The sequence below is a fragment of the Loxodonta africana genome, chromosome 25, assembly GCF_030014295.1.
Source record: "Loxodonta africana isolate mLoxAfr1 chromosome 25, mLoxAfr1.hap2, whole genome shotgun sequence".
Classification (NCBI taxonomy): Eukaryota; Metazoa; Chordata; class Mammalia; order Proboscidea; family Elephantidae; genus Loxodonta; species Loxodonta africana.
Genome location: NC_087366.1, coordinates 61,237,679 through 61,251,071, shown reverse-complemented (window position 1 = coordinate 61,251,071; position 13,393 = coordinate 61,237,679). Strand labels below are relative to the sequence as shown.

Sequence of the window (13,393 nt, the reverse complement as noted above, 5' to 3'; positions counted from 1 at the left end):
CCTTAGAAAATCTCGGGTCTTTTACTGTTTATATTTGCCCCTTACAGCCTCTCCCATGTGTACCTCCTCTTCCCTTTGCCCAGATTCCCTCAGCCTTTCTGTTGCCTGTGTCCCAATTTGATGAACTGTTCACCCTTTAAAGTTCCAGATCAGATGGCTTCTTTTCCCCAAAGTATTCTGACTCTTTTTCGCTACCCCCATTTAAAAAAAAAAAAAGCCCCAAACCCATTGCTGTCCAGTCAGTTCTGACTCATAGTGGTCTCACAGGATGACAGAGTAGAACTGCCCCGCAGTTTCCAAGGCTGTAAACCTTTATGGAAGCAGACTGCCACGTCTTTCTCCCAAAGAGCGGCTGGTGGGTTTGAACTGCCGACCTTTCAGTTAGTGGCTGAGTGTTTAACCACTGTGCCACCAGGCTCCTTTACCCCATTTACTCCCCTGGATAGTGCTCTGTACCGTGCATCCTTCTGTTATTGTCACGTTGTAATCAGTTGGTTGTATTTTTTTTTCTACTGAACTGTAAGGTCCTAGTAGGATCCTATTTTTTTTTTTTTAAATCCTCAGTGCCTAGTATTGTGCCTTTTGAATGAATTAAATTTAAACCTGTACTACCGGGAACCCAGGTATTTAAAATAAGCCCAGAGGAAAAGCCCGAATGTCTTTTCTGAACGTGCTTAGACGTCTTCCTGCTGGTTTTTTCCCCCTTTTATTTCCCAGTTCCTAGACATGTTGGGGATAGGTGAGATTGCCAAGTCTGTCTTCAGGTCAGTGGGTCCCAGAATCAGGTCTGTGGACCCAGCTGCATCTAAATCTCTTACAGGTTTTTTAAAAAATGCAGATTCTGATTTACTGGGTCTGGCATGGAGCCCAGGAACTTTTCTTTTCTTTTTAACGTACATATTTTTCACTTTAAACCTGCCAGATTACTTTGATAAGCAAGCGAGGCTTGGGAACCAGGGTTTCGGATAACTAAGGCGTTTTATCAGCGAGAGATTACTTGGGGCTGACTCTTATCTGCTTTAAGAGCTCCGTAAGCTGCTGAAGAGCTTGGGAGTTTATTTCTGGTCCCCAAAGCATCTAGCACATTATTTCTGCAAATCAGAATAGGTTTAAATTAGTTACTTTTAAGATGTTTTCGGTCTGGGTTTTGATAAATTCTAACGTGGCGACTGATTAACCCTTTACTTTTTATTGTTGTTTAAGGGGTGTTCAGCCTTGGCGTTCCCGTGGATGCCCTCTTCTTCATTGGTAACCAGCTGGTGGCCACGAGCCACACAGGGAAGGTCGGGGTGTGGAACGCGGTCACTCAGCACTGGCAGGTTAGTCTTAGCTAAAGCATATTATAGCAATGAAGGTATTTGTGACACTCATTGATATACTTCTCTTTATTCATGTGAATGCATATGGTTGCTCTCTCTGATTTTCTATAATGTAGAATATATCTAGTAGAAAATCTGTTTCTAGGTACATATTTGTTTTTAAGAATTTTAAGTGTTTCTGGAAAATGAGTGAGTTTTAAATTCTGGTGTGTATTTCTCAAGTTCCGTGCTACTTGAAAGAAAGTAGTCCAAGCAAACTTCATTTGCTGAGTGGAAACAGGTCTGCGTGAAAATGTATAGTCTGTTCAGAGGAGATAGCAAGCTAAATGGCCCCAAGAGTATTTGAAAAGGAAGGAGGTAAGACTCTTAAAAAGAGGTTAATATTTGCTTCTGAGGGAAAGGGGAAAAACTACAGGACATTAAGCAGGGAGTGACAAGATCAGATTCGTGTTTTAGAAAGCTAACAGTGGTCAGCGTAAAGATGATGGGCCAAGGAATGTGGGAAAGAGTTGCTCTGGATGGATATAAAGTTTAGGTGAAGGGAGTTTGATCAGAAGGATTCTTTAACTGGTGACAGTTCTCTAAAGAGGGATGTGAATTTTAATGATTTGTGGAAGGTCTGCTCTCAGGTGGGTTACTTGGCCAGTCATGTCAAGCTCGAGCTTTTAGAGGCTGGTGGAAGCTATAGTGTTTGTGCCATAAAACTGCTGAAGTAAATTTTGTTTCTAAAGGAACATGCTTCTTTATGACCTTCTTTGTTTTTAATAACATTTTCAGAACTACATATAAAATTTTTATCTTCTGAAATCTTGAAACGGACTCACTTCCTCAAAGTGGATAATTATTTTTAAGCTTTTAGTCTTGCATATAGCCTGATGCTTCTTATTTGGTATATGCATGAATTGAAAACCGTATCTGACGAAGTGGGTTTGTTGCTACATTTCAGGAAGACCTTGGGAAACTTGAGTGTCCATGCAGCAAACCGGTCTCACAACCCAGCTAGATGGGCTTCTCGTGGTGCAGGGCAGCGATGGCGTGCAGAGAGATCTCAGCGTCTCCTCTGCAGATATCCACAGACGCTTCTAGCCTGAAGGCTGCCGCCTCTCACTGCTGTTGATGCCAGGTTCTGATTTGGTCCAGTAGGTTCTGATTTGGCCTTTAGCAGCAGGTCTGCCCATGAATAACACAGAAAGTATACAAGACAACCCTGTCATTCCTGTTATCAAATTTGATTGCAAATGTTTGAGTCACATAAGTCACAGAGCAGTGTGTGTGTGTGTGCGCGTGCGCATGCACACGCCTAAAAGCCATCGTAAGGTTTTGTTGGTCTAGCAGTTTCTCTCAGAACAGCTTCAATAAGATGTTAATGTAACTTCTGAAAAAACATTGTATATGATTTGGGTAAGAAAAAAGAAAAGAGCAGATTTTAAAGAAATTTTCAGTTTGTTCCCTTTTTTCATTAATCCTCCCACAAAATTATGTCTCAAAAGGAGATTAATAATAAAGGATTAGTGTTGTCAGATAGGTAGCCTAGGTGGAGTTGCATGGCAGAGTAGCAACTTTTAGGCATTACTTCCCAAGTTGTTCAAGTTTAAGTTTAGAATTAAGTTGGAACCTTGTTAGTGCTCATAACTACGAACAGAAGCGAGATATTCTTATTCAAAACAGAAAGACGGTTTTGAAGTTAGTACTGAAATTCATTATGTATTCTGATGACTAAGGGTCAGAGCACTCACCCGAGTTCATTCTGGAGGATTAGAGATCTTTAGCCAAAGTTAACCGTCTGAGTCATACTCTAGTCTCCAGGTGAACAGTGGAGGCTGAGCTTGAGAAGGAAGTATTGGATTCAGCGGTGTTATGGTCTGATGGGCTAGGCTAGACAAAGATTGGGAAGGCTTGTTTCACTCTCTCCTTTCCGGGTGTGAGGCACCTGTACCATGATATCAGAGGCAGAGTTTTGTGTGTGCAAGATAGATCTGCAAACCCCTGCATGTAGGAGTAGAGACAGGGTACACATCGGAATCCTGGGCCCAAAATTAGTTGAGGAGAGGACTAACATTTGAATATCTGTTATGTGCTGGCCACTGTCCCAAGTATGCCATATTGCCTTCCTTAGGTTTTACGGTATCATAGCTGAATTAGCTGGCATAGCCCCTCTCTGCTACTGACATGGACATACTGGATAAAAATGTGAAAACAGCGTATGTTATGTCTTTATTAATCATTAACTTATGTTTATTTACACATACATACATGCATACCATGTATCAAGGTAAAGGCTCTGGGACCTGGAGTTTTAGCAAGAACTGGAGGCATAGCTTCGTGGGACAGTGGAAACTGGGGGGAAGACAAACCAAACCTGGAAACTCTAAAGGCCTGCCTCATCATCTGAGAAGATTAGGAAACTTTTGCCCAATAATCTTGGGTCAGGGTAGCTTGGCATTTGTTTTGTATCTTGGATCTGGAGCAGTGGGGAGCGGGGGGAAGCTATCCACGAGAAATTAAAACCAAAATATTTAGCTTAGGAGTACAGGGGTGTAAATTGAGAGTACAAAGGCACACCTTTGTGGTGTGGCTGCTCCAGTTAGAGAAATTAACATTAAAGCGGTGGTACTGCGCTGTTACATTTCTGGATACAAACATGAAACCAAAGGGATGCTTTAACAGAAGAGGACACGGTACTCTCAACAGAGGGTCTCTACGGAAAGTGAGCGCGTAAGCCCAGCGTTTGTAAACCGCACGCGGAGACAAATGAGGGAGAGTCACTAAATTCAGCTTGGAAGTAGTTTGAACAATCAGAAAATGACCGCAGAGTAATGACCAAAAAAAACCAAACCCACTGCCGTCGAGTCAATTCCGACTCATAGCGACCCTATAGGACAGAGTAGAACTGCCCGGTGAGTTTCCAGGGAGCGCCTGGCGGATTCAGACTGCCGGCCTTTTGGTGAGCAGCTGTAGCACTGAACCACTGCCACCAGGGTTTCCAGATTAATGGCAGGTCACCTGTGAACAATCAGAAAATGACTGCAAAGTAATGACAGGTCACCTGTAATTAAACTTGAAACAGACTCCTCATCATCACCTGTTGGAGCTAGAAGACAATGGATTATTTCCCTCAAAATGGGAGGCTGAATAAGTGATCATTTAAAAGGTAGTGGATGAGGATTGTCGTTAGGTGCCTTCGAGTTGGTTCTGACTCATAGCGACCCTGTGTACAATTGAATGAAATGCTTCCCCGTCCTGTATCATCCTCACAATCCTTGCTGTGTTTGAGCCCATTGTTGCAGCCACTGTGTCTTATCTCGTTGAGGGTCTTCCACTTTTTTGCTGACCCTCTGCTTAACCAAACATGATGTCCTTTTCCAGGGACTGGTCTCTGCTGATAGCATGTTCAAAGTACACGAGACAAAGTCTCACCATCCTTGCTTCTAGTGAGCATTCTGGCTGTATTTCTCTCAAGACAGATTTGTTCCTTCTTCTGGCAGTCCATGGTATATTCAATATTCTCTGCCAACACCACAGTTCAAAGGTGTGAGTTCTTCAGTCTTCCTTATGCATTGTCCAGCTTTCAAATGCATACGAGGTGATTGAAAATCCCATGGCTTGGGTCAGGCGCACCTTAGTCTTCAAGGTGACGTCTTTACTTTTTAACACTTTAAAGAAGTCTTTGCAGCAGATTCGTCCAGTGCAGTGCGTCATTTGATTTCTTGACTGCTGCTTCCATGGCTGTTGATTGTGGATCCAAGTAAAATGAAATCCTTGACAACTTCAGTCTTTTCTCCGTTTATCATGAATGTTGGCTTAGTGGTCCAGAGGATTTCTGTTTTCTCTGTGTTGAGGTGTAATCCATACTGAAAGTTGTAGTCTTTGATCTTCGTCAGTAAGTGCTTCAAGTCCTCTTTGCTTTGAGCAAGCAAGGTTGGTCATCTGCATAATGCAGGTTGTGTAAAGAGTCTTCCTCCAGTCCTGCTGCCACATTCTTCTTCATATAGTCCAGCTTCTTGGAGTGTATGCTCAGCATACATACAGATGGAGTAAGTATGATGAAAGGATACAACCCTTATACACGTCTTTCCTCATGGTAAAACATACAGGATCCCCTTCCTTGTTCTGTTCGAACGACTGTCTCTTGGTCTACGTACAAATTCTGCATGAACACAATTAAGTGTTCTGAAATTCTCATTTTTTGCAGTACTGTCCATAATTTGTTATGATCCGCGCGGTTGAACGCCTTTGTGTAGCCAGTAAAGCGCAGACAAACATCTTTCTGATATTCTCTGCTTTCAGCCAAGATCCACCTGATGTCAACAATGGTACTTCTCTTTTCATGTCCTCTTTTGAATCTGGCTTGAATTTCCTGTTGATGTACTGCTGTAATTATGCTGAAGATAGAGATACTCTGTATCTTCAGTGTAATTTTGCTTCTGTATGATATTAACAATATCGTTCGATAGTTTCTGCATCCTGGTGGTTCACCTTTCTTTGGAGTGTGCACATATATGGATCTCTCCCGGTAGGTTGACCAGGGTAGCTGTCTTCCAGATTCCTTGGCATCAATGAGTGAGCGCTCCCAGCACTGCGTTTGTTTGGTGAAGCATCTCAGTTGGTATTACGTCAGTTCCTGGAGCCTTGTCCTTCACAGGTGCCTTCGGTGCAGCTTGGACTTCGTGCATTAGTGCCATCGGTTCTTGATCATCTACTGCCTCCTGAAATGGTTGACCATCAACCAGTTCTTTTTGGTACAGTGACTGTGTATTCCTTCCGTTGCCCTTAGAATCCTTCAGTATTGCTACTGGAGGCTTGAACTTTTTCATCAGTTCTTTCAGCTTCAGAAATGACAAGTGATTCTCTTTTGAGGATTAAAACATGCTATGAAAAGTAATGATTTTACAAGTAGAGAGATCGGGGTTAAATGATTCTAGGGTCCTTATATTGCTGAAGAACATAAACTGATTATTTTTAAATTGCGAACCAATTATGCACATACAGATTAGTAACAATCACTATGTACTAACTTGGGACAGATATTCCAGTTTCATCTCAGGTACATGACCTCCGTCTCTCAACCAGATACACTAGTCAGTATGGTTTCTCTGGTTCTCGATACGAAGTTGTTAGGGTGAGAAGGACGAGGCCATACAGTGGCTGACTTCTTTTTTACGTAGAAGGGAAGAACTCTGTATCAGTGTTTCTAGCTCCCCTGTAATCTCCTCATTCTCTGTTCTTGCTGTACTGAGAGGTAGATGTGAAAACAAAAACAGGACTTGAGAAAGGGTCGCACAAGAAGAGCTAGGAAAGTTCTAAGCATAGAGCCCATCCTTCCAGAGAAAAAATAGTAGAAATGTTTGTCTTAGATGTGCCTCGCAAACTCCAGGCTGTTGTCATTCTCTCATTGAAAAGTAGATCCAAAAGGGAGAGGAGTCTCACAGCCTCATCTGTCCTCATCTTCCTGCTTTGAAGATTCTGGGGAAGCTCTTTTTATAGATCAGTGGCCAGAAAGATCACACTAACTTGGGGCTGGGCCACTGGGTGGTGCCGCCAGTTAATTGTTTGACTACTAGCCAAAAGGTGGGTGGTTCACACCCACCCAGAGGCACCTGGAAGACAGACCTGGCAATTTGCTTTCAAAAGGTTGCAGCCCTGAAAGCCCTGCGCACAACCTGCCCTAACTGTGTGAGTCTAGGCAGGTCGTTTAATCTCATGTATGAGAGAGAAGGGAAAGGGACCTGGTTGGACTTGGCTTTCCAGCTCTGCTATGCTGTGACCTAGGAGTCAAGTGTAGAAGAATTAGATGATCTGTTTGCATCCTAAAAAAGCAAAATGCTGCTCTTAGAAGTATAATAAAAACACTTTTTTTTAAAAAAAGTAACTCTATCTTGGTTGTTCTTCCGAGTTCCTTGTGATGAGTGCGGGCTTGTACATGCATGTGTGTGTAAAGAAGGTTCACTTTCTGAGCCCTATGTAAATATGATGTCCTTTTTCTTAAAAGAATAAAAATTTTTAGGAAATTGAGCAGAATACATGGACTACAATTGTTATCTAACGTATAATAATCTCACTACATCAGGTCCAAGATGTCGTTCCTATAACTAGTTACGACACTGCGGGGTCTTTCCTTCTCCTGGGATGTAGCAATGGATCGATATATTACATAGGTAAGTGCACTGGCACTCAGAGCGCCCGTATTCAATATGACTTTTAAAATACGCACAGGAAGCGTTACCTGTTGTAGTTGTGAATAGGTGCAGTGCTTATTTCAGTGCTGTTTGCATTCTGTCTTTCAGACATGCAGAAGTTCCCTTTGCGGATGAAGGATAATGACCTTCTCGTAACTGAGCTCTATCACGACCCCTCCAACGACGCCATCACGGCACTGAGCGTTTACCTCACCCCCAAAACAAGTTAGTACACGGCAGGATTACTGTGAACTCTTGACCTTCCTTTTTGTGAGGACATGTTTTTGTTTATTGATTTATTATGCAAGTAGAACTAATTATTCCTTTTCTTTTTGAGAACTATAGCACTAAGGATTTTATCTCTGTTAACCTAAAACTTACATTTGGTTTAATACTGAAGTCAGACATGACAGTAAACATAATTTAAGGTGGGAAATTAAAACTTTCCCCTTCCGGATTGTTTTTGTTAAGTCATATAACAGTATCAAGAAATTAGGAAAAAAAAAAAATTCATCCATACAGTTAGCTTCCTATTACAGTAGCTGATTTCTTTTTGAAATTAGCAACGTTTATTAACAACGACATCAGTAAAAGCTCTTGCACGTTGAATCTCTTGGAAAGTGAGCCTGCCTCCTTGGGAAGTTTAAATTTAAGTTGTGGAAATGGACATTTTATTTGGAAGTTTGGCTTATATAACTTTTCTTGTCTTTCTAAATAAGGCCATTGCAATGAAATTAACATATTAGTTCTGTAAAGTATTAAGAATTTTTATGTTTTAGAGTGAAAGATAAACATAAATAGATTTAAAATTTATCTCTAATGGAAGGAATTCTAGGAAGTACTGACATGTGTCTGGCAATACCCTTAATAGGTTTGAATGTGTTTGTGCAAGATCTTCATTTTATCGAATTTACTTAAAGAAATCCTAATCTCCAGTATGAAAGGAATAAACATTCCCACAGTGCAGAGCGGAGTAGTTGTGGCCCAGATAGTGTGGCACGCACAGCCTGGAACGTCTGCTCTCCCGCCCGTTACAGAAACTTGCCAACTCCTGCGCCAGGACGAAGTGAATGAAATTGCCGGAGTTTTGTTTTTGGATTTTTTTTTTTTTTTTTTTTTTGCTGTCTAATTGAAAAGTGAGGATAAAACTGGGAAAGCTTTCCAAATCAGTGAGCTTTTAGGCTTTGCAGTGGCAGGGACACTTTATAGGCATGAGAGTGGAGTCACCTTTTAGGTTATGAGGGGTATCTTCTGTGGCATATGCTTTCCCCTTTACTCAAGTATTTTAAGTGAATCAGAAATAAGAGCTGTTAAAGCTAAAAGGTTCTCTATCTTTAAAACTTTTAAAAATATAGATCGCTGAGCTCTCTCCTTAGTGAAGTAGTGTAGGAATTTGTGATGCGGCCTGAGCACTTACATTTTAAAAAAAAAAACCACAGATGAACCTGGCAGAAACAAGACAGCTGCAGATAATTAGAACAGGCAGCCCTAGGTGAGGACAGTGTGAGCAGTGTAAGGGTGTGTGTTTCCCCATAGTCCAATGTTGAAACTGGTGAATACTATTATATTATTTGATTATTCAAAGCAAATTCAATATTGCAGCAGAAGTAAACTAGACGGTCATTCTAAACTAGAAGTTCCATGGGACGTTCTTTAGGAATACTGTGTTGTTGCAGTGAAGTTCTTCCCATGTCACATTTGTTAATTCATGAAACATTTGTAGAGTCCTCACTATGTCTCAGGTACTCTGTGTGCTGCCAAAGGTTTAAAAAAAACGAGTACAAGTCATTGTCAGCAAGGCATAGGTGCAGATAGATACGGAAACACAGGATGAGTGTGTTAGAGTTTCTACGATAGAACGTAATACAAGCACAGGGGAGGAGGTGAGCAATTCTGTTCTGGAGTGAGAGTCAGGAAAAGATTCATAAAGGAAAGAATGATTTTCAAGATGGTCTAAGCCCTAAGATTCCTGTGCTGAGCTGGATTCTGGGCTGACGCTAGCACGTAATCCCGCTCGGTCTCATGTCACAGGAAGACTCGGCAAGGGCGGCTTTCTTTTTATCATCATCTGATATACCACTTCCCAACTTTGTGTAGGTGTCAGCGGTAACTGGATTGAGATTGCCTACGGGACAAGCTCTGGAGCAGTACGAGTGATTGTGCAGCACCCGGAGACAGTGGGGTCAGGCCCTCAGCTTTTCCAGACGTTCACAGTTCACCGGAGTCCTGTCACCAAAATCATGCTGTCAGAGAAGCACCTCGTGTCAGGTGAGGTGATGCCATCAGTGCTTTAAGGGTTCCCACCGCATGTAAAGTCTCACCCTGTGTGTGATTTCACACACTCCTGCCGATGAAAAGACTGTCAAAGCAGTGTTTTATGTGAGGAATGTATACCAACGAATATTTTAGGAAAGTTTAATAACTAAAGAAATGTTAAGATTTTCTTTTAAAGATTTCTTTGATTTTGCTATGTTGTATACCCAAATTTAGAAAGTATGTTACCTTTTATTTCCTCTCTATTCTTATATATTTTTACTCATAGCATATTTTATTTCAAAATAATCGTAATCCTGTTGAGAAGAATTTTTTATTAGAGAAATTTTCGAAGTATAAATTTAATATGAATGGGGTTATAATGACTTAAGGTTTAAAACTGAAGTTGTAGCATTAAGTGTTTTTTGGTGTTTGATCATCTTCTAAAATTTTTAAAAAATTAATAGGATGTATAAAGAGATTATTTGAAGACGGCAGCATTTTTGTGGGTTTGCAGTTCTGATATCTTCATATAAGCAAACCAAAATCAAACCTATTGCTGTCGAGTCGATTCTGACTCATAACAACCCGGTAGGTAGAGTAGAACTGCCCCATAGGGTTGGCAAGGATGTGGAGAGATTGGAACCCTCATACACTGATGATGGGAATGTAAAACGATACAGCTGCTGGGGCAAAATCTGGTGATTTCTGAAAAAGTGAAACAGAATTGCCCTGTGATCCAGCAATTCAACTCTAGGTATATACCCAAAAGACTTGAAAACAGGGACTCAAACAAATACTTACATGCCAGTGTTCCTTGAAGCATTATTCACAACAGCCAAACGGCAGGAACAGCCCAGGTGTTCATCAGCAGATAATGGGTAAAGAAAATGTGGTGTGTACATGCAAGGGAACGCTATTCAATCGAAAGGATCTGATACAGGCTACCACACGAAAGAACCCTGACCCAAAAGGACAAATACTATCTGATTCCACTTACGTGAAATGTCTAGGATAAGCAAATTCACAGACAGGAAGTAGATGAGAAGTTAACAGGGGCTGGGGCCAGAGGGGAGCAGGGAGTTACTGCTTAACGTGTACAGTTTGTGGTTAGAAAAAACTTCGGAAATAAACGGTGATGATGGCTGCACAAACATTGGGAACATAGTTAATGCTGTTCAATTGTGCACGTAGAAGTGGTTAAAATGGGAAATGTTCTTACCTGTATGTTCCCTCCCGCCGTGACCATCCAGAGCTACAAACGTATGTGCTGCCTGTGTCTTCAGTGGTGTGTTTAATAAGCACCTCAGAATTAACCTGGACAGAACAGAGCGTTTGACTTCTCTCTCAGATGCTGTCCAGTACACAATGTCATCATCATCTCAGTCGGAAAATCTAGAAGTCACCTTTTGTCCCTCACCCCTAAGTTGGCACAACCCGTCATGTCTTGTTGGCTTTACTCTCACATATGTCACAAATCTGCTCTTATCACTTTGTCTCCCTTGCTGCTGCCTAACAGCTCCAGTCATCTCTCTCCTGCATTACTGCGGTAGCTTCTCAACTCTTTCCCTCTTTCCGTCTTGCCTCTCTGTAATTCGTACTCCACACAGCAGCCAGAATAGCTTTTAAAAAGACAAGATAGATCTGATTCCCATTGGCTTCCCTAAATTGTAATTAGAAGAAATGTAAACATCGTACCATGGCCACGATGGCTGTCACTGTTCTGGATTCTCTGTTCCTTTCACGCCTCCTCCCCCCCCGCCCCGCCATGTTTCTCCTTGCTAATTTCACTGTCCTTTTGGCCTTTCTGATTCATAAAAATGCCTCAGGGCCTTTGCAATATCTTTACTTGAGATATTGTTCCCCTAGATACTTGTCATGATTCGGGTCCCACCTCAAATACCTCCTCAGTGAGACATCCTTGGCTGCACCGGCTAAATTAGTCAAATTCCAGCTGTCGCTTTCTCTAGGAATACCTTGATTTGTTTTCTTTATCATCTTGTCACTTGGTCTTTGGTTTGTTTGCTGATTTGGCACAAGTTCTACCCTAGACGGAGCTTTTATTCTCCACCCTCAACTCAGTGGGTAGCATAGCTCTGGTACACAGAAGGTGCTGGGTAAATACTCGTTGTCTGAAATGAAGTAATCTGGTCCTCTGTGAAAATAGACTATTTTTCAGGGTAATTGTGATGTTAAAGTGACAGCACTTTGAGATACCCCAAAACAAAACAAAACCCATAGCCACCAAGTCGATTCTGACTCATATCGACCCGAGACAACAGAGTTGTACTGCCCCATAGGGTTTCCAAGGAGCAGCTGGTGGAACTGCCAGCCTTCTGGTTAGCAGCTGAGCTCTTAACCACTGCGCCACCAGGGCGTCATGCTCAGAGACACTCAGCAATCATTGCCGTTATCTTGGTGGCAGTGATGTTATTGGAGGATTTGATGCCAAAGAGCTATCTAATAAATTTTTTAGTAGTGTTTTAACCTTAGACATTTCATGTAGGTTTGAAATTTAAATAAATTTGTCAAGGGAAGTACCTACTTTAACCAAAACCTGGAGTATGCAGTGTGCTCAGAATGTCATTCTGCCACCTGGTGGATACCAGCGTTTATGCAATGACGTTCTTTTTCACAGTGTTCTTTTTAATGCCTCAAATAAAAACCTTAAGTAATGAGTAATATTAGCAGAATTGCCATGATTTCCCAATGGAATCAGCCAAATATATTTAAACCGTTTTTCTGAATCCTGGCAAACTAATAGTGAATCCAGGAAATGATTACCCTTGAAGTTGACTAAATAGCCTGGAACTAAATGTCTTCTCTGTTCACCAGAAAAACTGGCATTCTGAGAAATTGAGGATTTTAGTGCGTAAAAATAAAAGCCATACAGATGCTACTTATTGCTGTTTCCCAAAAATGAATTTCTTTCCTTTCTAAAGTTTTGTTTAGAATATGCAACTGTAACATTCTAGTAAATAGGAAGTCTGTGTATATAATAAGCTTTTGGGAAATTTTCTAATATTTACTGATGAGTTTATAGCACATTGCTAATAATACGTTTTCTGAAATCACAGTAAGTGGCAATTAGTGCACTTTTTTATTAACACATGTCGAGAAAGTGAAATTCTTACATTAGTGATATGGCGTCTTGGATTATATTTTCAAAGAGAGTATTCAGACAAAAAATCAAGATAGGATGTTTATTTCTTAGGTACCTTCTCAGTATATACCCATTTAATGTTGTCATTCAAAAAATAATATGGATTGGAGCATATTTCTTAAATGCCAGTGCTCTTGTTTGATATAAAATAATTTTCAGCTTTAGTACATAACCTTAATTTTCCTTAATGTGACTGTGAATGAGCGAGACATCACTGGTTTTTAAAGTGTATTTGACAGATCTCATTTCTACTAATAATTTTTTCATAACTCCTAATTCAGGTTGTTTAATTTTTGAGTAGCATAAGCAGAAACAGTGTCTGTGACTGGAAAAAACAGACTGGGGAGCTTGTTTGCCGTGTAGATATTTAGCCTCACAGCAGGGTGATAACTCATCATCTTCACTCTTAAATTTTTTTTTTTAACCTTTCCTACATTTATACCCTGTGGGTTGAATTTACAAGAATCCATAAATTTACTCAT

General features: G+C 41.0%; 1 protein-coding gene across 2 annotated transcripts in view; it reads left to right on the top strand.

Annotated features, from left to right (window-relative positions):
- The window catches only part of KCTD3 (potassium channel tetramerization domain containing 3), a 57,370-nt gene that overhangs the window by 24,318 nt on the left and 19,659 nt on the right, over positions 1-13,393 (top strand). For both annotated transcript variants that reach the window (XM_064276907.1, XM_064276906.1), the window contains exons 10-13: positions 1,204-1,319; positions 7,387-7,474; positions 7,604-7,720; positions 9,593-9,763. In XM_064276907.1, coding sequence (XP_064132977.1) covers positions 1,204-1,319; positions 7,387-7,474; positions 7,604-7,720; positions 9,593-9,763 — 492 coding nt within the window. The remainder of the gene's footprint in view (positions 1-1,203; positions 1,320-7,386; positions 7,475-7,603; positions 7,721-9,592; positions 9,764-13,393) is intronic.